General features: G+C 46.6%; 1 protein-coding gene across 1 annotated transcript in view; it reads left to right on the top strand.

Moving 5' to 3' along the window:
- Window positions 1–25323, top strand: part of LOC104010519 (uncharacterized) — a 133944-nt gene that overhangs the window by 101669 nt on the left and 6952 nt on the right. The window contains exons 68-83 of the mRNA XM_087765542.1: window positions 160–195; window positions 1367–1402; window positions 3882–3938; window positions 4114–4185; window positions 5597–5668; window positions 6179–6214; window positions 12653–12733; window positions 13944–13997; window positions 14357–14410; window positions 15158–15220; window positions 15670–15732; window positions 17149–17265; window positions 20217–20294; window positions 21487–21540; window positions 22928–22976; window positions 23810–23848. Of these exons, the coding sequence (XP_087621668.1) occupies window positions 160–195; window positions 1367–1402; window positions 3882–3938; window positions 4114–4185; window positions 5597–5668; window positions 6179–6214; window positions 12653–12733; window positions 13944–13997; window positions 14357–14410; window positions 15158–15220; window positions 15670–15732; window positions 17149–17265; window positions 20217–20294; window positions 21487–21540; window positions 22928–22976; window positions 23810–23848 (961 nt within the window). The remainder of the gene's footprint in view (window positions 1–159; window positions 196–1366; window positions 1403–3881; window positions 3939–4113; window positions 4186–5596; window positions 5669–6178; window positions 6215–12652; window positions 12734–13943; window positions 13998–14356; window positions 14411–15157; window positions 15221–15669; window positions 15733–17148; window positions 17266–20216; window positions 20295–21486; window positions 21541–22927; window positions 22977–23809; window positions 23849–25323) is intronic.

Here is a 25323-nt window from a genome sequence, read left to right as displayed (position 1 = left end):
AGGAAAGGAGAGTAGAGGCTCCTGTGCAGGTCCCACCAGCAGCTTCTCCATGGTGGAGCCCATCCTTGGAGGCAGCTCTGCCTTCAAGTGGAGGCTGCTCTTGCCTAACACCTTCCCCCACTGGTATTTATCTTCACATCTTGTTTTATTTTCTTGCAGGGTCTAAAAGGCTTCCCGGGTGTGAAAGGTGAAAGAGTAAGCAACAGTCATCTTATCTACACAGTGCCTGTGGAGGAAAGCACGGTTGTGGAGAGCCTTTCTCTGCAGCAGCCCACCCTGCTGATGCCCCGGTTAAAACAATGGGGATAATCCCAGCATCTTCTGCAGGCGGACTGGGAGGGGACCTCGATCAGTGTGTGGAAGTGTGAAGTGGCATTAGCAGCCCCGGCTGGGCTGAGATAAGGGTGCATGCTGTCTTCATGCATGCCTGGTTCTTTTTGGAAGGAAACATGGGAGTTTGGACAGAAAGGGACCCCTGGTGTGGTCTGGTTGATCCCCAAATGTGTAGGGCTGGAGAAATGGGGTCAGATGAGCAGATATCCTGCAGCATCAGCAGGACAACGACTGCCCACCAGGCAACACATACCCTGTCATTTGTATCGGTGGGCAGGAGTCCCCTCAGTCTCCTTCTGCTACATCCCACTTGCAACCCTTGGAAAGTGTAGTACTGAGAAGAGCAGATTTTGTCCCAAATATCAGGGGTGTGCAATGGGACACTGGAGGAAGGATCCACAGACAGCTCTGCCACTCAGAAGCAGTTCAGGTGCAGTTTTAAAGCCTGTCTCTACTCTCCTGTCCCCACCTGGTCCTTGCAGCCTCCCCCTTCTCCTGCTGTCACCACATCAGTCTTGAGCACTGGAGAAGGTTATGAGATGCCATCAGGAATGAGTCCTGCCCTTCAGCCTCATGTCCCATGCCCATTATAAAAAACTTCCAGGAACAGCTAATATTTCATACACTCTCAGTAAAGCATGCCAGATTTGAGGTTGAAAGTTGGGAAATCCTGTATTATATAGGATGCCTTCCCATCCTAGATGTAGTGTAGGCACATCCGTGCAGCATGGAGATGCTACATCGCATTGGGACATCAAAATCCAGCATTAGCTCCACATCATGGATGTGCTGAGCATGGAGTCAGGCAAACCACTTCAGCCGTCTGGGTCTTTATTTTTTTGTCAATGCAATAAATTCTAGTTGTATGCAATCTCTTGTGGTAAGCTAATAATTTTGCAGAGGGCCCAGAGGAACTGAATTCCAGATGCGATAGATCTTAGTGGCTTGGAATGTGAATCAATGGACTGAGCCACGCAAGAAGAGTGAGTAAAAAGGGAATCACTCACTGCCTTTTTTTCTTTCCTGTGTTCAGGGTGATCAGGGACTTCTGGGACCCAAGGGAGAAAGAGTAAGGACATTCCAGATTGTGACTTTCTGGGGAAGGTGGGGTAAAAGGTTTTCAGGATTTTATAGTTACTAGTGAGCAGATGGACAGTTATTTAAATGAGTCAGTGATCTTACCAGGTAGAGGTGTAACTGGTAAAAAAATATTTATATGTGTTTTCAAATATCTGGGGTCTTAGTGATTTTATAGGATTCATATCACTACATGTGGGTGAGCATAGCCCACCCAGCGTGGAGCACTGAGCAAGGATCACAGATGATGGGGTGCAAATGCCTTTCATCGAAGAGGACTTTAAATCCTACCTTCGATCCATGGTCATGTGTGCACTGCCATCCATGTGCCTGAATCAAGAGCCCATTGCCAATGAAATCTTCAGGATTTGAGGCTCAGAGCCTCATGTGTGCTTCTCTGTGTCCCTGCTCAGGCATCTGGCCACCCCCATGATGAAGAAGTTTTACCTTCTGTCTAATAGGAGTTTCCCTTGTTACAACTTGTCCTTTCACTGTGTGCCTCCAACAGGAGCCGGGATCCATCCTCTCTACATTGTACACCCATGTAGGTAGCGGAAGACAACACGTAGATGCCCCCCTACTCGGGGGTCTCCACTGGGTTCAATCTACTTTGTTGATGCCATCCTTGCACTGGACACACCGCTCCGAGCTGAGCTTGTGTGATAGTTTTGACGGGATCCTACAAAACAACAACAAAAAAAAGTCATTTTGGCAATTATTTGCTGGGGCAAAAAAATACCTCCTGTGAATTAAGGGAGGAAGAAAATTTCCACTGATTTTGGTGTAACCGGCTCACCCCGAAGCATACCACAATTTTTAAAAGCCAGAGTTGGCTCATAGCAGGTAATGCAAAAATAACTCCCCAAGTGCTTCTGGAAAATGCACAGAAAATGCTGAACTTCTGCCCAGTGTTTTGTTAACTTCCTTCCTGGCTGAAATGGCTTGTTAGAAAATGAGTTTTATAAAACCTACATGACGATTCTGCCTTTGAGTCATGCAGTATTAAATGATTAAGGCCGATTTGTCTCTGAGGAAGCTACTTTCAAAGGGGACTTGCTCCAGAGACGAATCAATTCTTAATCTGCCTCATGAAGAGGCCTCAAAACACTTTCCAAGCTGAAGGAATGTGTAATGCATTTTCCAAAGAATACCTTAATAAAATATAAGGTGGAGTGCGAGATAAAACAGGAGGGGGGAGGAAGAATTGGCTTGGGTTTGTTCCACATGATTGTGGCTTAACTTTCTTTCTAACTCTCCCTTGATCAATACAGGAGTAACTGCATGAATCCCAGGGCCTGTGCTATGTATTGGATTAAACTACAAGATCTTTATTCTCCCTTTTGTCCCCAAAATTGATTGAGCCCCATCCCGGCTCCATTAGAGACCCTCCAGAGCAGGGAAGCAGGAGGGTATATTAAGGTAGAATTTGATCAGGGTTCTATGGTGATGGTGATGCTTGGATAAACTGCGAAAGATTGACAAAGTTTGGGGAATATTGATGGATGTGTGGTTGTTAAGACTCCAGCAGCAAAGCACAGTCACCCTGAACAGGGATGTTTGCAGCACTGAAGAGAGCTGGTGTAAAGGGAGTCCTTTTCAAATGGGCTACAGTTGCCCATTAGAAGGTGGCTTCAACCCTTCTCCCTCCAAACTATGAATGGCATAACCACTTTGGAGACACAAACATTGCTTTGCCAAAGCAGAGCCATTTCTTGCATGGGAATAGCCTTGTCGCAGGTTCTTCACTCTCTGAGGAGCAAAATGTCCCTCCTCAGCTGCTGAGCTGATAAATAGACTTGGCACAGATGTGTCCATGGGGTTACTGCATGCCTGTGACTACCATCTCTCTTGGGATGACAGTTTGGGAGTCTGGCCTTCCAAAAACTACCTCTGAGTGCCACTCCCCTTCCTTAGCTCCAACTCTGTGTCCATAAATCAGGACACCGTGAGTAGACCAGTTCACCATCCTGCCTACATCCAGCTCCCACACCTGGGAAGAGTCACAAACCTTGACATCCTGAGTGACATACAATGATGAAGGAGCCAAGCCACCATGTCAGATATGAACCTGTCCCACCACTGACAGCCTTGGATCAGGAACTGAACCTCAGGGTCGTGCCATGCACAGCTCCATTTCCAGCCATGATGTTTAGACTAGGATAATGCCAGTGGGCCCCAACATTTTTTGGAGCAAGAGGTCACTGTCAAACCTCAGGACTTCTTGTAGTCTTCTGTGCACGTTCATAATCCAGCTTTTAGTTAAGGACAGACTAACCTTAACAATTAATGTTGTGCTGTGAAGCATACATGCCTTCCCTGGCATATGGACCACAGTTTGGGAAATGCTTGCCTTCATTGCAGATGTGTGAATTACCATTTTGCCCATCATAGCAAGTGCGGTTCCATCCAGTGGGACCCATGAGTTCATGTATCGCCAGGTGTCTACATCTCTCTGTGTTTCCTTTCTCTAGGGTGAGCCTATGACTATTTTTGGACCCCAGGGCTACAAAGGCAGTAAAGGAGATCCTGTAAGTTTGGCTCTTATTTACTTTTTAAGCTGTCCATTCCCCACTGTTGGTGGCATCAACACTGAGCTTGGGATAAGCACTGAGAACCAGCACTTTGGTCCAGAGCCAGTGGCTGAGAGCTGGGTCCTTCCAGGAGAGAGGCACAATCCACTAATTTCTGTCTTTTACCTTTCAGGGTGAACAGGGCCTGCCAGGTTTTGATGGAGACAAAGGCGAGAAGGGAGAGGATGGGCCTATAGGAGAAAAGGTATGAGCCTCCTGCTGCAACTGAGAGATACAGCAAAAGGTCACTGGTGGTGTGAGGAAGGGACTGGTATCTCTGCATCCTCCTTTCCCACGTGCCTGCTGGAAAACATGGTGCAAGGACACACTCACCCAGCTCTTAAGACAGAAAGGGAGAGGAGGATGCCGGGTTGGGGCTTGGGAACATGATACACATCCAGTTTACTAGGTGTCTGTAGTTTTGGGACCGTGTCTGCAGTTTTGGGACCGTGTCTGCAGTACAGGATCACTCTGGGAAAAGTGACCATTCAATTACTGCAGCATTGCAAGAGTCCCACATCTCATTCTGCCTCCAAGAGCTGGCTGTGCTACTTCAAACCCTGCAGCTCTTGTGACGTTTTTTTGTAAAGGCTTGGTTGGCTCCTCTGTTCCTGTTCTTCTGTCCTCTGGGTGGTGGCAGAGCAAGTCGCCTGCTCCTCCGTCTGCCTTTGCTCTTTGAGAGCACCCTGTGGAGGTCTCAGTTCTCAACCCATCACTGCTCCACTGGGAGGAATCACGTAACTCTTTCACTCTCAGACTGAGTCACAGATTAAATCTCCATGTACTAATCATCCCTATTTTCATATTATGTTAATGCTTTTTGCTCCAGAAGTCTGACCCGGGACAGAGACTCTGCTGAATAAATATAAGTGTCTACAACAGCAGCATTCCTGTCTGAGCTAGACATCCAGCTCCTGTTATTTCCCATGGGTACCTGTATAATCAGTGTAGTTCAGGGTGGGAATTGCCTGACCCAGTGGGGACATCTCCCTTGTGAAGGGGGAAATCTTGTCCTTACCACGTCTGATTGCACTGATGAGGTCCCCAGTGACTGTAAAGGAAACCATGGAGAAGCTCTCATGGGTGATACCTCTTTACCTGTTTATTTAAGTCAGATGAAAACCCATGCATGATATCTGTCAGATTGCTTTCTAATAAAAAAATAATACATAAGCATCTCCTAAAGCAAGAACACCTCTTGGCCAAATATCTGAGCGACTTTGGACAGAGTCCCAGAGTTGTATCTTCACCACCAGTAAGTCCAGCAGGGTCTTGTACTTGAGTGCTTTCAAGGAGGCGGCTCATCCAGAGGCTTTGAGACCATTTTCTGCTTGTTTTCCTTCAGTCCCCGTGACGGGGCACCAACTCTCATACAGAACAGTTTGCTGAGGTTTCTGCTGAGCCATCCTGCAGCTGGTGGCTTTCTTCCCAAGCAGTGGCTGCCATACAGACCTTTGGAGTCCCTGGGGCTGAAGTCTGCTATAGAAATGGTGCTTTTTGTCATCTTCTTTGCCATCTCCATGGGTTCCTCTACTGGTCTCTCTCAGGGTGGGGGCAGGTCATTTCGAGAGCAATAGGTAATTAAAATGTATTTGACAGGGGTTTTAAAATTTTAGGGAGTCAAAGGTGAAGCTGGCTCCAAGGGAGTGATTGGGCTTTTTGGAACAAGAGGACCGGTGGGACAGAAGGTGAGTACAGTGAGCACCTATGTAAAGGCATCCTCTGCAAGAACTGGTGTGTAAAATCCCTTCACAGTTTTCTCACAGAATATAATACTGCGTTCCCTCTGCAAAATTGCTAATTGAAATGTTATGGGGCTACCAGAGAGCAGAAGTAGCTGCACTTTTCCAGGAGAGCCCTAAAGGTTTCTCCCATTTTGTAAAGCAGCGGAGTGCCCTGGCATCTTTCCTGGGATAAAATAGTCAACAATGATTTGCTGAAATGTCAATATTTAGGCATGAGGTGTGAACTGCTGTCTAAGCTCCAATTATAGTCAATGGAGACGTAGGGCTGCGTTCAGTTGCCCAGCTGAGATGTTTGGGGTATCCTACCTGCCCCCTCCAAATGCTGCTGCAGAGGGGTCCCCAAAGGTCCCCTTGTCTCCTTTTCCGTAGCTGTAGGTATCTCCTACAGCAATCCCCATTTCCAGGTGAAATGCAGCTCTTTCCCATAGTAACTCATCACTGCTTTCCTTGCAGGGGGAGCCAGGAGAACCAGGCTTGCCAGGCTCTGCTGTGAGTTGGAGCATGTTTCTCTGCCTTTGAGAGTTTTGGGCATGGAGACGGGCTTGCACTGCTGGTCCTCTCCCCACAGCCATGTGTGTGGGTTGCAGGGTGGGATGAGGTGATGATGGCTCGGTGCTGCTCCACAAAGCCCACGTTCAAAGAGGCTTTGCTGGAAAACCAGCCGTGGGCAGGGGGGACCACAGCCAGAGGTATGTTTTAATAGGATGCTGCATTTTGCATTAAGGAGCACATGAAATATGCATTTATTTATTATTTTTTAATGCCTTTAGTGTATTAGGGGGCATTGCCAGACATGAACATATGATGTTTCATGTTCAAATGCTTAAGAAGTGTGACTATAGGTTGTATATCCCATGAGAAATGTATATATCCTTAAGAGACTGGACTCCAAGTGGCTATTCTCAGTGCTCATGGGGTGCATGTTGCTGGCCAGAGGGAAAACTATTATGCTGGAGGACCTGGATAATCTCTGAGTTCACCTTGTTTCCTGACAAACTGTAACTGGGGGAAAAAAAAAAAAAAAGAAAAGCAATTTTGGTTTGCAAAAGTGTTTATATGCCTTTGAACTTCACCGTTTCACCTGGAAGAAATCCCAAGTGAAAAAATGGTCTCCAAGGTTGTCCAAAGTGAAAAAAGTCCCCACTGATTTCTTTTCATCTGGGAATGGAAGGAATAGGAGAGGAGGGAACACCAAAAGGTGACTGGGACTTTTTCTCAGGTCATGGAAATATGGGCATGTTCAATTGCAATAAGAAATATCAATATTTTCTTAACCTATTCCCCAGTTATGCCTCTTAGTGTGTAAGTGGGCGATTCTCAGCAACAATCTGTTGCTGTGAAGGCTCCACAGCTGTTCAGCGCTGCCCACTGATTACTGGTCACGGCTGTGTAACTATTTACAAGCCCATAATCCAGACTGGTAATTGCTCACTGAGAAAAAGGTCCTCATTCTATTAAGTATTTCAACCCCTGCCTAATTGTAAACAACCTTCTGAGCACTTTGCCAAAGCGATGAGGCTGTAACGTGCTGTAAGACCCCAGTGTCTGGGATCACCGCACATAGGCATTGGATCAAGTCCATTTTTGAAATTGCTTTCTAGTGAACACCTGACTTCATAGGTGACAACCAGTAGTAGTGCAGGAGTAGAGTGAAGACGTTTGTTGGGGCTGCTGAGTGCGAAGGAAACACAGCTGGACTCCACCATCCTGGCCAGCAACCATCCAGTCACAGTTGGATGACGTGCTGTTTTCTACTGGCACCCACAGGGATCGGCACATAACACAGTTAACTACCAGAAAGTGGTATCTTGTCAATCAATATTTGAGGAAAGCTAAGTAATCTTTCTTTTGGAAATATTTAGGGATTCTGCTGGTGCAGGTTGATGCTATCTGTGCTGTGCTTGGAGCTAGACTGGGATAATAGAGCTTGGTTTTGGTCCTTCATTAAATTTCTAAAATTGCGAAAGTCAGATCAGAGCTGGGGCTGTGTTGGAAGAGCCATGATATACAACATCCTGGGTGAAATTCATCTGACCTCAGGTTAGATGTCTGCCGTGTTCACTTTCCACATCCAAGAGAGCCATGCTCAGACTTGTTTTATTGGCAGCTTTAGGGTACTCTTAGAGCATGATTCACATCATCTATTTCAGGCACCTGTGTTTGTTAGGGTGCAACATCCTGATGTGACTTGTTCTTCACAAACCCAGGTCTCGCTTTATCTTCTAAGTACTCTCAGATGCTTTGATTATTTTTTCCCCCAAGTTATGCTGGAGAGTCAGGCTAGGCTGTCTCATGTATCATTCCCCAAGTCCTCTTCTCCCCTTTTCTTGAAGACAGACATGACTTGGTCCAGTCTACCTGTACCCAGTCTGTCCTATGCAAAGTCTTAAAGGTAATGGCTAGCGGTTCTCGTTTTCCTTCAGCTCCCTCTAATTCCATCTTTCATATCCACAAATTGCCACCAACTTATTGCAAAAATTTACTGGTCCCTTTCTGTCCTGCTGAATTCACTTGGAGTAATTTAACCAGCTTGTAAAAAGTCTCATCCATTTACTGTTTTGATTTGGTGATCTGTAGAAGTTCCCAACCAAGTGACAGCATTTGTGTCTTCTCCCTGTAATCATTACCCAGAGAATTTAAATGGATCTAGTTGCCTTTACAACTGGACCTCAAGGCAAATGAGTGCATTCTTGATATTCAAGACACTTCCCCCTCCTTTTTGCTCTTTTCTAAAAGCACTGCGCTTACATTGATATTCCTGCCATGCTTCACCCTTTCATATTAATATTGCAGTCTGTGTTATGCCTATTAAGTTGTAATCTTGATCATGTATGAAGGCTTCCAGCTCCTCTTCTTTATTTCCCATGCTTTGTGCATTAATATACTGGCAGATTGACCCATTATTCTCCCTAAAGCTCTCTTAGGAATACTGATTTCTCCCTCTCTTGCCATTGCTCCCTATTTTGCGTTTCCAGGGTCTACAATTACCAGTGTGCCTTGGCCCTCTCCATCCTGGTTTGCAGTTCTCCTCACTAGGTGTACAAGTTGGAGCTCAGAGACATTCTTCACCTCCTCTTCTAAGCTTGGCTCTAAAGTTGACCAGCAGCCTATGGATTCTTGCCATATAACTGAGGAAGCCAGGGTCTGTGTGGTAACACCATCCATGCAGCCATGTGCTTATTCCCAGAGTGTCCTGCTTCAACTTTCCTGAAGGGTGGGAAACACACCAGATCCCTGGACCTTCTGCATTTGCTCTCAGAACCATTTCTGATGTGCTTCGTTCTTCAATGCTTGCCAGAGCCCATCTGCCAAAGCTCATGTTGGAGCAGAGCCACCATTATGTGAGTGAGAGGAAGGATGGGAGAAATCCAGGACTTTTTGGTCCACACTGATCATCGAGGGTGATGGAGTTCACAAGACGTGAAAGCAAAGCCGTAGACCTGAAGACAAAGCAAGAAGTGAGAGCAAGTCAGGGGATTCTGGTTAACACTGGGACAATCGGATGCTAAATATGGCCATCCCAGGAAGGCTAAAGGACACTTTTGCCACTGTTACAGAGCACAGTACTACAGTCAAAACCAGAGAGCACTCTGCAGGATCTGAAAACTAAGCAATAATCAAGGTCCTGTAACCCAGGGTGTGGTAGGCATGGCCATGGTTATAAGCAGGAATTTGACTTTACCACAGATATTAAGAGCATAAAAGCTCTAGGTATAGCTAAGAGTGGCGGGTAGACAACTCTGAAGAGGTACCGACAAGAGAGCCCTACCTCCCACACAAGGAAAGGATTTTTTTGAGGAGGATGCTCAGGACTGCAGCAAATAATTGTGGGCAGGACAGTCTAGACAAAAGACACAGCAGGGAAGGGATTAAAACACAGATGAAACTCTGAGGTTGAGACTCCCAGCTACTTCATATGCATCATCCCATCAAATATTGAGCACTGAAGCCCAGGAGGTGGGAAACCTTTTAGCAGAGGTTGCAGCCTACACCATGGTTTAGAAATGCATTAGACCTTTGATGTGTGTCTTCGAACAGATTGATCCTTTTGGGGCATGACGTTGGGGCACTGTTTCTGCTGATGGGTTTCACACTTTCCCAGGGTGACCCAGCTAATTCCCCAGCTCGTTCATCTGAATGTAAATGATAAGCCTGGAGACAAGGCAGGCTCCTCCCTGGCTCCAGCCCAAAGCTTCACGGGAATTTGTTCCTGGAAGCAGAGATCCTCTGCTGCTCAAAGACCTCTTTGCGTCACAGCCAGCGCACAGGACTTATGACTAAGCCTCTGCGATGCTGTGCCTTCATGGTACCTCGTGTCTTTGCAGTTAAATGAAGCCTGTTCCAGCAACAGTTTAATAACAGAACAAAAGAGCAAGAGCCATTTCCAGTACTCCACCAGTAATTGCCTTTAAACGGCCATTTTACTAGCTTTTATTGCCCAGCCTTTATTTGCCTGGCAGAACACGGAATGTAAATCTGAGGGAACAAATTTCCATTCAGCTTTTTTCCCTTGCCTACTGCTCAAACGTTTTCCTCTTCCTCTCTTTTTTTTTTTTTTTTTTTTTATTTCCTATTCCATCTTTTTCTTGTCCTGGGTGCAGATGGCCTTGAAAAGCATCATCTCTCTGACCTGCTTCTCCCTGCCAGCTGAAGCAGGGACAGACCTGCTGTCATGTTCAAGCCTTACTATAAACCTTCTAGTCCATATGACAAAGTCTCTTCAGCCCATGATGAGCAGGAGTCCACCTACGGTGAGATAAGACCCAGGTCAAAAACTTGCTTATGTTTGCTGGACCAAGTAGGCATGGCTTAGACCCAGCTACCATTCAGCCTACAAGCACATGTTGTGAGCTTAACTCTTCCTAAAGCCATTTGGGCTCCTTTCAGGTCAAGAGCAGGCAAGAAGCATCTCATGATCTAAGGCAGATGGAAGAGATGAGAGTTGGACATGGGCAGGTAGTGAATCATAGAATCATAGAATCATAGAATCGTTAAGGTTGGAAAAGTCCCTTAAGATCATTTAGTCCAACCGTTAGCCTATCACTGCCAAGTCCACTACTAAACCATGTCCTCGAAGCAAAGCAAAACAAGGAAAGGTCTCTCCTTGACACAGGAGACACTAGGGAAAACTAAGAGAAATATTAAAGCTAAGTGGGAAATCTCTACCTAGTGTCAGGTTCCTTCAGGATCAGTCAGTGCTCCAGAATAAGCTTTTTTGCCCATCCCCTTGGATATAGGTGTGCAAATACCTGGCCGGATGGATCTGTACCCAGTTCAAAGCTATCTCAAAAATGCCAGGCACTTGAAGGTATCCTGGGCTTGTGAGATTTAACTATCAAACCAAAATGTTTATTACCCTCCAAGCAAGCAATCTGTCCTAGCAAACAGATAAACTCCAGTTAGCTGGGGGTTTTATGGTCCATTTACTGCCTCAGACGGAACTTTATCTTGATCATGCCAATAAATAGTTACTAGTAAATAAAGAGCTTGCACGAGATGTTTGTGTCTGGTAATGTAGGCAGTGCTTGAGAAACATGGACTTTACCTGATCCAGACGTTACCAGCAGAGCCATGGAGGAGCGCCTAGTCAGCTCTGAAATACTCCTCTTACTCTGAAATGTAAAATATGTTGAGGCCTGGGGAGGGGTTTGAAGAAGCAACATGTTTCCCAGAGGAGGAGCTGAATTTTTGTATCTGGGAATGAAAAAGTAACCGGTCTGTCCTCACAGTCTGACCCACCGTCAGGGACAGCACCATCCCACCCGTGTGTCTCTGGGAATGTTTGCTTGTCACCGTGATCATGTTTGAAGTGTCCGTTCATCACTGAGAGGAGTAATTGGAGAGGTGATGAGTCTGCTGGGCATACAAATCTGGTGGCTGATTTTATATATATATATATTTTTTAATAAATGTGTTTCCTTTCAACAACCTACTGCAAATTAATTCCAAGTAGAGAATGCCACTTGTTCATCTCCTGATCTGCTTAAACAGCCAATTCGTTCTCCTCTGACTGAGCTGAGCCCTGTGCAATCAGTGTCTCAAGTGGGGATAAATCCAATTTCATCTCACATACAGGTTCTGAAAACTGCAGTCAAAATTGGCCAGAATGGATGAGTAGACTGTGGCAGCCTTGGAAAAAAAATAAATAAAATAAAATAAAATAAAATAAAATAAAATAGAAGGGCATTTCTAGTACATTTCTAGTAACTTTTAGTTTGCTATTGAAACAGTGGGAGACCCCACGCAAATTGGCCCCAATGCTGGAGGTGGCTTCAACGTCCCATGCTGAGCTGAGCTGCAAAGTGGCTCCACAAGCTAAGAACCTCCAAAGTGTGGCAAAAAGGTGTCTTCTTGGAGGATCACCTCTGTCCAGCATTGCCCACAAGTCTGAGCTGGATGAGGATCTCTCTTTAGGCTCTCAGCTCCCCAGATGGGAGATCTTCTCTGAACTGCAGCTGTGAGCAATCCTGTGCCTGGATCCACTCATTCACCAAACCAAATTTCACCATCCAGCACTGCTTACCTTGACTGACCGGATCTGAAGCTGCAGACCCAGTACCCAAGGTTGTGTGCATCCCTCTAAGCCACTCACATTGCTTGCTTAATGCCCTTGCTCCTATTTTCAACCACAGCCATCACCACCGCAATGTTCTTGGCCCAGGACTACTGTTTAGCTGCCGTGTGCTTCTGTTTCCCGAGCTGTAATTATAAATAAATCAACTCACAGGTTGTATTTGCTAGCGGCTTGCAAGCCCATGAGGAACGGGTGCTAAATCCCAGTCTCAGGTCTTGGTGCTAGTATAAGGGTAGCTTCTGACCTCTTATTATTCCGAGCTCTTACTATTGAGTTTCCATCCTGACGACTGTCCTCAGCCACCTTCCTACAAAAGCTGACACAGAAATTCATTTTTCTCCTCTTTCTGGCAGGGTGCGGCAGGTCTCGATGGGAAGAACGGAAACAAGGGAGCCAAAGGTGACAGAGGTCTTCAGGGGCAGAAGGGGAAGCTGGTGAGTAGTGGGAAAGGACACGGTTGGTTTGGCAGGTAGAATGAGGCTCCGTGCCTTTCTCAGCCCTAAGTTCATTTCTGCTCCCACACCCTATGTGCCTCATTACTGGAGGCAGGTTCTTGCTCAGGGTGAGTCTTTCCAAAGGAGAAATGAAATCACTTCCTAAACCTCCTGGGAAAGTCTTTAATGTGCATCCCGGCCCAATTTTCAGGAGGTGCCAGTCTCTGGATGCCAGCAGAGAATCTGTCCATGTCTCTAGTGACAGACTTATAAGTTTTCCCATGTTTTTCAGCATGAGTTTTCATTTGTTACTTACCAAGACCCAAATTTCAAGTTCCTTCATGTACCTAGTCCAGTTCTCGATGCTGACCTGCCTGATGGACAGATCAGGGAATAAAGCAATCATTTGTTAAAGCCTTTATGAACCTTGCTTTCCTGGGATGAGCTGGTTCTCTGTCACGACAGGTTGCCTTCCTTGCCCCCAAATAAGTTCCTGCACATGGATGGTACTTCGGCCCCTTATTACTGTAAACACATCTCCAAAGTGATTCTCAGTGGGAATATGTCTTCACTTTACTTTCTAGAAACAAGCTGAAATCTGCTCATGGTTTTTCTCTTTTGTTTTCCCATGAGAGAAAAAAAAAAAAAAAAAAAAAAACAAACAGTAGAAGATTTTGGGAGACAGCGGGAAAGGAAGACCTCGCTGAAATTAATGAACATCCTCTAAACAGTTCAGGTAGTGCCTGAATGATCCAGACTTGGAATGACAGACTCAATTTCCAGGGGCAGTCAGTGATCAACACAAGAGCTGAGAGAGACCATCCAACATCTCCACAGTGCAGGTCCTCGTGATTATTGCCACTCCATTATCTCCCAAACCTCAGTAACATTCACTCCAACACCCCGGTCCTCAAGGATCATTTTCCAAACATTGCCCAGCGTAAGATACTGACCCTGTGGCAACTCATCACAGCATTTTGTCCCACTTCACTAGCAGCCCTGTTGCAGTCACCCATCTTCCGCAGGGTCATTCCCAATCCCACCCCAGAGCTGGCTGCATTTTTAGCAGCAAGAAGACCATGATCTGCAAATTTTCAAGGAGCCTCTGGTGGTTAAAAGCACAATATAAATGCAAGATGATGCTATCACCAGGGCTGTATTCTTAACCTTTCAGGCTCTGCATGGTATGTTTGTCTATTTTTTTATGTAGGGAGGAAAAGGTGATCCTGGGGCCGCTGGAGACATCGGGCAGAAGGGAGCAAAGGTAGGAAATGGGTGAGATCCTGTGAAATCTCCATCCTTGGAGATATTCAAAAGCTGCCTAGACATCATCCTGGTCGACCAGCCTTAGGTGGCCCTGCTTGGGCTGGTGAGTTGGACAAGATGACCTCCAGAGTTCCCTTCCTACCTGAAACACTCCCTGATTCTGTGAAATAAAGTTTGGGACAAACAGAGAAGAGAGCTCAAGCTCCAGGCTGTAGTGGGGCTGACGAAGAAAGATGCTGTGGTCAAGGGAAGAGCTTGTAGCACTACCTCAAGGCTAGCTCTGTGCACATATAGTGTTCTTCCCTCCTGCCCTCACCTTGATTTATCATCAATGTCCATCATCTGCTTTATCCTCAGGGCTTACGAGGGCTCCCAGGACGCATCGGTGCTCCCGGAGCCGAGGGCGTCAAGGTGAGCTCAGCCTAGCTTTCCATCCTCTAGCTGCCCCATTTCCAGCAGCATTTCCCACTCATCCCCAGGATAGCATCGTGCATGAAGAAGCCACCCTAACTCTGGCAGAAGTCGCTCTTGGTGGCACGGGGCTGCAGCACAGGGGGACATGGCCATGCAGAGCAGGGATCCATGGATGGGGAGGTTTTAAGGCTTGCAGGGAACTTTTTGATAATCCGGGGTAAAAAACCCAAACGGACCCTGCCCAAATCCCCTCCTGGTCCGTCGCTTAGCAACTGCCTGGACTCAATTAGCAATTACTGCTGGGCACATCGCTCCAGTTGTCAGCACCATTGGTCCTTCCTCTATAAACAGGGATAATGACCCTTAATGGTCTTTTTATGAAGGGTTTTGAAAAGCTTGATAAGAAGTAAGGGAGCTGTTGATAGCTGAGCCAATGGGATATGTTGTTATTGTTATTGTTGTTGTTATTAATATTTTCCTTCATCAGCTTGGCCTATTGGGTAACTGAAGTACTGTTCAGTGAATTTCCCACCTACTTTCATGTAGGTGGGCTTGGAGTCAGGGCAGTCTAAAATTTATACTGGTCTGAAGTAGGACTTTGCTTATACTTAGGCTTTTTATTACCAGGAGTGTCATCATGTTCCCTCTCAAGTACCACTTACCTTGCCATTTTCGGAGACAGTTTTCCCAATGTTTTAGGGGTTGTGTGGGCTTACAGCCCATCCACTGCTTTTTCATCCACAGGGAGAAATTGGCAGTCCTGGCAAACCAGGAATCCCAGGATTGGATGGACCATATGGACCAAAGGTGAATATCTAAATTATGTATCTGCCTACAAGTGGGAGGTTTCCTAAAAGCTTTGTAGATGCTGCAAATCCACCTCTGCAACATGATTCTTTCTTTCAAGGGGCACAAATGGAGTTATTCTGAATCTATTCCTATAAGCCAGCATAGATCTGGGTGAAGATGCTTGGACATCTGGGGTAGGGACTTCTTCACTCGCCTCTGCAAGACTCAACCAGGTTCATCCACTCCAGCCGTGATGCTCCACAGGCACTATTGCATGTGTCAAGTAATGGGGTTTTTTAACGAAATTTCTTTCAGTCTCCTTGAGTACCACCAATGTGCAGGTTGAGAGACCCTTCTGGGTTGCACTCAGCAAATGATATTGTAATCCGAAGAAGAGACAGTTCATTCAGCAAATTGCAACCTTGCCAAGTCCGCATTGGCCATGATTTTATCTTGGCTCCCTCCAGGGTGAACAGGGAGCATCAGGAGATGATGGTGCCTCGGGGATTCCTGGGGAGAAAGGAGAAAAGGTTAGTACTCACCAGACTGCATCGAGCTGTCATTTATAAAAGAATAAATCCCACATCCATCAGGGCGAGTTAACAAAATTATACAGTTTTTACATCATAGATACCCTTTCCAGTGGGCAAATGTCAACTGTCTGGAGCATTAAGGCTGGAACTGCAGTTGGAAAGGGCAAGAGAGGGAGGTCTCCTTAAATTCACCCTCTGCCAATGTACAAAACCCCAGGAGGGTGCCTGCTTAGTAAGAGGAAAAGCCATCCAAAACCTCGAAGTGGGATTGTTAGAGTTTATTCAAGGGTGCCTGGGATGCTGTGGGGCAGAAAAAGTGGAGAACACTGCTGCCTCCTGGGCAAACATGCCAACAGGCCATGGGAGTGGGAAAGGTCTCCAAGCTGACCTGCTCCCGGGCTCTGCTCAGCTCCCTGAGAAGTCCCCACCTTGATCACTCCCCACCCACTCCTTCCTTCTCTGCATTGCTTAATTTTGCATTTTCTTCCCTAAAAGAACAAGTCTAGAATATATACCTTTCCATGGAGGGAAAAAATGGGGTTTCGGTTAAAACAGTAACTGTTTTGAAAAAAAAGAAAAACACACAATAATCCCAGCAGCCTCCATCAAGTCTTTTGTCATTTTCCAGCCCCTCAGGCCCTTCTCGCATTCAGCTCCACCGTCTGGTCTCCAGCTGATTTGGGATCTTAAAGAATTTGTTTCTTTTATTGATAACAGCTCTTCTGATCTTCATCCCCTGATGGTCATCTGTGTCAAACACTAAGGGTTCTTCTCTTGTCAAGCAACACCTGTGGCTCACTAAGTGTCTGAGCTGTGAATGGTTGGAGACTGGGAGATTATTTCTGGGGAAATATCACTCCCTTCCTCTCCTGTTCTTCTCCTCTCCCACAAACATCTGCTTTCAGCCACTGCTGAAGGTTGGTTGTTGGGCTGACTGGAGATCTTTCCTTCTGCTGTGTTTCATGGGAGCCTTTTCTGTTCACAGCAGCTCCAGGAGGAAGATCAATGATGCAGATGAGTAGGAAATTTATAGGCCAGCTCTTGGTAACTCCCTTTTTCCTCCTGAGAAGTCACTGTTTTTTCCAGGGTTATAGACTAAAGGACTCTGCTTACATACACAGGGAGAGCTGGGCATTAGAAATTATCAGGCATCATCCTGGAAAGGGGGACATCCATGTCACCAAGCAGTGAGGTGCCTTCTGGACAAGTGAAGGTGGAGAACAAAGCTGAAGTGATCTCTACCATCCTACTGATGCTCTGTAAATAGCACAACAGCAGACAAAGCAGAATGTAAAGATTCTCCCCTTATTGCCAATACCATGAAAGCATTTGGGTAATGTTTGACTGGCCCATTTTAGAAAACCATTTGTGCTTGATAAAAACTCTGAACTGCTCTCTGTTGGTGATTCTCAGGGGGCCAAGGGAGTTCCTGGCTTGGGAGGCTTCAAAGGACAAATGGGATTGCCTGGGAAGACTGGAGTTGCTGGACCAGAGGGACCTCAAGGGCCACAGGGCGAACCAGGGCCACAGGTGAGCAGCAAGTGGTCCGTAGCATCCCCTGGTGAGATCTGGTGTGAGGAGGGCATGAATGATAAACTCTAATAAGCTGGCTTCCAGGAGATCTAGTTTTCTCCTTACCATTTTAGTCATATCATACATCAGTAAGGAAAAATCCTCCCCTCCCACTCCCCTGCAGCCAGACCTGGACCTCCCACATGGGCAAACACCATCATGGCCCCTCCACTCTCTAGAAAGCCTTATGCTGGGGCAGCCCTAGTGAGGATTCATCTACAGTCATGCTCCTCCAAGAGCAGGAGAAGGTACGATGCTGCCCTAGACCTCAAAGATTTACCTTCCCAGGGGAGCTCTGCTAGAAGTCTCTTTCCCAAGTATCCTCCAAGTGGTTGCACCTCACATCCTCATGTGACGTAGCACCCCAGATGTGTCACCACATGTCACCGTGTACACAGACAACCCCCTCCTGTAAACTGGCACCTGAGGTCTTTCATGTTGAGAGAGGATGGCTGCAAAGTCTGCTGTCTTTCTGTGGGATCTTGATCAACTTCATCTCTTGGTGCATTTATCACTAGAGATTTTTTCCTTCCCTTTCCTCTCTTCTTTTCCTATCTGCAGTGTAAGACATGACCTCTCAATGAAGAAAGGAAGGCTGATAATTTCAAGTTAGCAGGGCATCAAGTGCACCCCTCCTGTTGCTAATTATCTGGGGAGCAGGATGCCAAGGTTTCGGAAGGAGCTGGTGGCTTTCAGACCCCATTTGTGGGCCATACTTAATAAGTGTCTTTGTATGCAAGACATGCTGGGCACCTTTTGAAATGTGAAAAAAAGACTTGGAAATGAGACATGTTAATACTGTTTATGAGCAGGAACATGCTGCCCCCAGATTCTATGGTAATGAAGAGTGTCTTGCTGCTGCCAACATAATGCGGAGGGATGATGGTAGAGATTAATGCTAATCACTCGCCCTTAGACAGCATCCATTAAGTAATAAAGAACTTTTCAAGTGAAAGAGGACTGGAAATGAAAAAACCCTTCTCAGTTGTGCTGGTGGGACTGGGTGAGTTTCAGGCTTGAACAAGAGAATACATAAATTAACACGAAAGAATCAAGAACAAAAGAAAAGCTGACGTTGGGTAACTACCAGGTGTTTCCCATAAGCTGTCTCAGGGACAGCCCTGTTTTAACTCCTGCTAGCCTGTAAGTCTGGCAGGTATTTGGTGTGTCACGTTTCACCCTTCAGTGAGGTATCCTTATATAAGTATGTGTAAGAATTTAGTACTCATATGTGTGTGTGTATATATATAAGTATATATATGTGTGTGTAGAGACTACATGTACACACATACACACACATGGTTTGTAAAATACTTGAGTTTTCTGCTAGATGGGAAGTAGATTGCACTGCTGATTTGAAAACAAGGAAAGGAGGTAGAGACCCTGGCAGGATTTTCTTCTTTATTCTGCCATGCCCTGCTGAATTATTTCAGCCAAATAATCCAGACTTCAGCCACCAGTGATTATCCTTCACCAAGTGAGAAGCACATTCAATAGCATGGAGAATTCAGCTGATGTGTAGCTGCATCTGACAGCAGTTAGGGACTGGGCTGGTAAAGATACACTCGTGAAAATTGCTTTGGCTTTTGAGGATAGAAGTTGGGACAATTCAGACCAAATTTTGTGTGAAAAAGTCTGAATAAGTCTGGACCTCATTAGATCAGCTCTCCTGGGTCTGAAAGATCTCCCTGTCCTAGAGCCCCTTGCAGAACTTCTGACTTGGGTGGTATAAAGGTTTTATGCAGGCTTCAGTGATCCTTAACCTGGTTTTCCCCCATACAGAGGAAGAGCATCACATGTTGGGAAAGTCTGTACCCTGCTCTTTGGAGCCTCAAAACAAAAAATGCCCAGCACTGGGTGTTAAGTCTTAGGGAAGAAGTGATTAAGGAAGGAAAAATGCAGGTAGTGCAGCAAGGACCATGTTGTACTTATGGTCAGATTGAACACCTGTATTGTGTCCTGAGACATCATCAAATGAAAGCTTGACTTAGCACAATCTGCTCCATGGTACAAGGGCACAGAGGATGCTCTGGGCCTCCAGCATTGTTCAGCAGCTTGTAGCTACAGCTGAATCCCCCCCAGTGCTTCACCACTGACAGGGTGATTATAGGAAGGACTGCCCCTGAGTCTTCCCCTAAAGGGGTGCAGGTGTAGAAAGACCCTTCCAGAACAATAAAAAAAATGGACTAGATGGAGCTTCAGACCATAGCAGCAACATTATTCTTCTTTCCCTTGCTCCCCAGGCTGTAGCTTGCAATGAAAAATGTATCAAAAGAATCACAGAAGGGAGGAAGGAGCTGAAAGTACGAGATCCCCTCATGTATGTTTAAAAAGGCTGGAAGTTTTTATATTAGCAGTTACAAGCACTGCATGCTCAGGAAGCCGTGTATGAGATAATGAATGGCTTTTGTTTGGATGCTGATTAAAGAGAGACTGTGAGATGCCACTTTCTACATCCACACGGCTACTTGTCTTTTCCCTAAATTAAAAGAGAAAGTCCCTGGGTCTGAACTGCTGCAGCGAGGCCACCCTCATTTCTGATGTGGGAGGGTATTATCTCGATCTGCAAGCCTTTCTCCTCCTGCTGAGACTCCATTTCTTAAATTAGTGCTGGGACAGACAGAGTGTCAGAGAGAGAAAAACTGCCTTCTGCCCCTGCAGCATCCATCCTTTCTGCAGGGAGGGACCACAGGAAACACCTCATGGTTGCCCAGGGCAGAGGGGGCAAAACCCAGGGCTCTGACCCATCACGTCTGATCTGTCTGGGGAACATCTGAAATCCGAAGAGCTCTGAGTATCTTCTACTGATGCCCTGGTTGGGCTTTAGGGGGAAAACCTCAACCGGTGGCATAGGATATCTCCAAAGGGTGCTCGGGCACTGCTAACTGAGCTCTCCTCTTCTTTTCTAGGGTCCACGAGGGAAAAGAGGGAGACCTCAGCTCTGCCTCAGGGGACCCCCGGGCATGGACGGGCAAAAAGGAGAAATGGTCAGTATGGGGATGAGCTGGGCTCGCCTCCCAGTGAGGTTCCTCACCACCCTGCAGCAGCGCAGAGCTCTGCATTGGGGCTGGATGAACCCTGGCTGTTCTAAGTCGCATTTCTCAGCTCTCCAAATTTTGCAACAACAAAAGCACAGAGAGCATTTTACCCTCAAGCACCAGGCATTGGACATGGGCAATGCTGCCTACACTTCTGCCTGAAGGTATCTCCAGCTGGGACAACTGCTGTGATCCCTGTGGGCTCCCAGTTGTTTTATATAAGACTTCTTTGGGAAAACATCATATTTTGGGCCAGCACATCCTCAACTGTGCTTGCCACGGCAGACCAAGAGTAAAACAATACCCAGTGCCATACTTCAGTACAGAGAGGTAATGCTCAGCCTTTTAATGCACATCAGAGTATAAAAATGAGAGCTTAATCTCAAGATCCCAACCTGCAACCTGTGTTCCGGATCAGTCCCTGCATGCTGCAGGTCCTGCCAAAACTGACTCAAGGGCTTTTTGCATCGGAGGTGGCATTGCATTAGCTCCATGTGTTGGTGGAGGGTAATGCGATTTCTCCTCGCGCTCCGGCCCCTGTAAGTGAGCACGGATTGAGAAAAATGACCATTGCAGCCTTAATTTAGATCTTTCTTCCTGTGCTCTTTTCCTGTAATATTTTAAAGTATTTTTAATCAACAAATCCAGTTCTGAGCAGAAAATTTTTCAAGGTATTTTCTCCTAGGAGGCAGAAAGCCCTGTTGGCAAACCTCAGCATCTCCCTGTGTTTCATCTTTTCAGCACTGGGATTGCAATCCCAGTTGCAATCTTCTGCCTGGTCTGGTTCCCAGAGGTTCTCTGGAGGCCAGATTCTCTCCACGCCTCCACCTCAGCCTTTGTGGTCCCTTACAAACTGCAAAGAAACCTGACTTAAACTGTAGCTGGTAACATCCTTATTGTTTGGATAGAGCAGAGCTCCCAAAAAATCTGGGAGACTGCACCCAGCTCTCTGATACACACTTTTGTTCTTGCTTCCTTGCATGTGGATGAGCTACTCACAGATATCCCTAAAATTTATGGGAAAACATCTGAGCCTTTTTCCCTGTCTAGCGCATCCTTTCCTTTCTAAGGTGCACTTATTCTTGGAGCATTTAATGGTCAATCTACTGAGCTTTTGTAATGACTTAAGTGTTTTTAACAGGGTGAAAATGGTCCAGCTGGCCAGAAAGGAGAAAAGGGAGATCCTGGTCTTTCTGTGAGTACTTTAGCCCAAGATCACATCCTATTACACAGGCCTGAATAGAGAAAATAGGGCAAACTGCCCCTAAGAGGTGCAGGGGAGGAGGGAAATGCTGAGAAACAGATTCATTCAGAGAATATCCGGGAAATGAGAGTGTTGGCCATTACCCAGAGATGTCAAGATGTCAGACGTGCACAGGCTGAGGCAGGAGCAGTGCTGGCCTGTACAATGCCAAGCCCAAACAATGACTCAGAGCCACATTTCCCCTCTCCCATCCTCCCCGTGATGCTTCAAACATGATGCTTGGCAGATAGGATCAGTGCCAATGCCACAGGGCTGATCAAATACAAAGAAAAAGCAGGAAAGAGCAATATGTGCCCCGTTTTCAAAGCGGTTAGGGAGCTCGCATTACTGCAAAAGCTGCTGGTCTGGGTTTATAAACCCTGAAGAAGGAGTGGTTGACCCACGTGGGTCAGGGCAAAATCCCTGTTGCAGCTCCCCTAACATTAGGGTCTCCATCCTGTTGCCTGAGCAAATGTATTTTGTGCCACTTGACTGATACAATGCAGTACTTTCATCTTTTCAGTGTGTGGAGGCCAGGCAGGATTAGTTTTAGCATGAGTGTTGTGGGCAAGGGTGCCCTGTGTGTGGGCTGCTGAAGAGCCCAGCTCCCTGCGTAGTCAGTAAGTGCCCCAAAATTTGTCATCCCTACAAGGGATAAGAGGTAGTGACCACGTGAAGTGCAGTAGGACACCAACCACTGGACATGGAAGATGCTCAGCTGAAGCAGTGGCAGTTGGCTGGCCACAGGGTGAGGGATAGACACAAAATCCATGAGACCAGACGTCTTGCTCTGTGGGGAACATCATTAGCTGGTAAAAAGACAGAGGAGAAGAAGAAAATGAGGTGCAGCTACATCTCATCTACATCTAGTGCGACAGCCCATCTCCATGGGTCAAGCCTGCAGTATGATTCAAGCAGCCCCTTTGCATGGATGCAGGTGGGTTGATGAAGCTTTTCAGAGGTAAGGGACATCTGAGAGACCATAGCTTCAGGGACAGTGCCAAAAGGGTGGAGAGACTCATTGGAAAGCCAGCCCGGGCTTGAGGTGTGCCATGGTCCTCACGTTGGGCTGGGGATCCCGTGTGTCAAGAGGAGCTGGCTACAGGGTGGCCATGAATTTGCAAAGAGAATTATTTCCCTGGTGAGCCACAAATATTCAACCGAGGTCCCTGTGACATCGAATACACGTCTCTGATCTCGGCCATACCCAAGTTGAGGTGGTTTCACCAGAGGCCACCTCCAGTGGGGCAAGCAGATTTGGGACGGGGCACAGAGTGGAGGGAGATGGTGCCAAAGTAGAAAAATCACCACTAACCTCTATTTTTCCCCCACGGCACAGGAGGAAGAGGTGAAGGAGGTGGTCAGGAATGAAATGAGAGGCAGATGCGGTAAGTTGGACGGCGAGCTGCGCTTGGGGCGACCGCTCTGACACCTGCCAGCAACTAAATTGGAGCAATTTGAGTGCTGGCACATGCTGGCTTGGCAGAGCAAATATCACCCCATTAGCAGCAAGTGGAGACGCGTCACCCCTCCACACTCGGAGATGAGTGCGGGCTTCTGGGCTGCGAGGTCTCTGCCATAGTCCTGACCTCCTACTCAAACTCTTAATTTTTTGCCTTTAAACCTTCTCTCTTCCCATTTCTTCCCCCGTGGTTTTGTCAGCAAATCTTTCCTCCCTGGTCATCTCCATTTCCCCGCTGATTGGCAAAAGGCGCCGGGTCACGGGGGAAGGTTTGCAGCTGCATTTTGCCCAATAACAACCTTTTAATTCTTGTCTACTTCGTGGCACTTCTTGACACACAGACCTCTTCTCACTGGTAGTGAATAACTGCCAACCAGCACTACTACAGTAACAAAAAACACTGCATTTAGGGATGGTTTTACCCCAGAATCCCAACATCACAAGGGTGTCAGGCTTTTGGGGTCTTGCTTTTCTTACCCTGCAGAGGTCCAGCTACCTGAGGGCCAGCAGAGAGCTTCCCCACTCCTGCCCCACTCCCTGGAGTCTGCCTATGGCCAAGGAGGGTTTGGGTTGCAGTCGCACTTGTTTCTGCCTAGAGATGTTAGGGGGGATTTGAATGCTTTGAAGGGGGGGGGGAAAGGATGAAAAATAGTCCATGAAAGCATGTGCTGCCTGTAAAAATAATGATGAAAAATCTTATTTATATAGGGAAAAAAGAAGTGGCAAACAAACTATGCCCTCTCTGTCTTATGTTTGCAGATTGTGGAGGTGAGTTGGGAAGGACACTCATGGAAAGGGGTAAGGCTGCTAATATCTACGTAGGAATGCACGTGAATTCATGCAGTAGAGTAAAGGATGTTCTCCTTGCCCCAAAAGAACCTGAAACTGCAAGTGAAAAGGTGTTGTTAAGAATAAGTGCTTTTTTTCTGTGATTCAGTGCAGAAAATGACCCTGGATCACCAACTGCTTTTAGACCCTGGCTCCAGGGTTGGTATTTCTTGAGAGGAATCTGAGAAAACAGGGTTGAGAAGGACACCAAGAGGTATCCTGCTTCCACCCTCTACTGCAAGATAGGATCAAAGCTATTCCTGACACCCATCTTTAAAAACTGCACCCACAAGAACACCTCTGCCTGCCCACAAAACAGATCCTGTTGCCCCACCATCACAAACCATCAACATGATAAGCTCCAGTGAGGTGCCTACAGTGCAGGTGTCTATTCATCATTTAAGCTCCTGTTGTGGAGGTCTAATCCATATGGTCCACAGTGTCTGGAGGGCCAATCTGTCAACCCCAAGACAGACCCCCACGTTCAGTCAGGGGCTCAACCTCTGTGCTTCAGGGAGGACTTGGTTCCTCCACGTCTTTGCCTACATGTGGGCAAGTGATTTAGGGTCCAGTTTTTCCACAGGAGATACTGAACCAGGTTTTGGATCTCAGATGGCCATAGTAGGTTTTGAAGACACTCAACTCACATGAAGGCACCTAGAGGAAAGTTTCCAACTCTGGATCTCACCTCATCCCTGGGTGTTGGTCTAGTTGCCCCTATATAAGCCAGATTACATATCTTGCTAGGCACAGGTGTCTCGTAAGTCTGTGTCATATCTGTTAAGTCAGCTTTGATGCCTCAGTTGCCCTGAGACGTCTCATCTAACTTGAATGTTTCCTACTACATTTCAAGGTCATCATTAGACCCGGAAAGGATCACTTACCTCAGCTCATTTTTAATGTTTTAAACAAGAATAGACAAAGGAGGAACTTCAGAGCAGCAATTTGACTCTAAATTGCAGTGAACTCGTGTTCTCCAGGAATGGATTTGCTTTAACTTTTCCTTCATAACTGTTATATTATTTATTTAATTTTTTTTAGCCTTCATAACACATTGTTTCATAGTGTATGAAAGCAGAGCATTTTACAAAGCAAGGACTTTCTAAACAGAGAGGTGGGTCAAGAAGCAGCATCCTTGCCCTGGATGTAAGAAGCCAGTACAGTCATAGGTGCTTGGAGTAGCTGGGAACTCTCTTGGTGTGGGATATTCCCAACTACACTAGACATGAGATAGTCCTTTCCAGGCTCTGTTTCCCCTCCTGCTCTGTGTTTAGAAAGCAAATCTTCTATCAGGGTAGAGAACATCTCTCCCTGATATCTATCCACGGTCCCGCACTTGGGATCCTGCCCTTGCCCCAGCCTCCGTTTGCTTCTGTAATGTAAATAAATCAGAGCAAATGAATCCTACGCAGTGAATGCTCCTGGACACAGTAGCCTCCATGCTC

Source organism: Nipponia nippon, unplaced genomic scaffold (assembly GCF_047370975.1).
Source record: "Nipponia nippon isolate SJK-2023a ecotype South Korea unplaced genomic scaffold, ASM4737097v1 scaffold_3, whole genome shotgun sequence".
In the NCBI taxonomy this organism is placed as follows: Eukaryota; Metazoa; Chordata; class Aves; order Pelecaniformes; family Threskiornithidae; genus Nipponia; species Nipponia nippon.
Note: the sequence above shows the minus strand (reverse complement) of the source record. Positions and strands in the feature narration are given on the sequence as shown.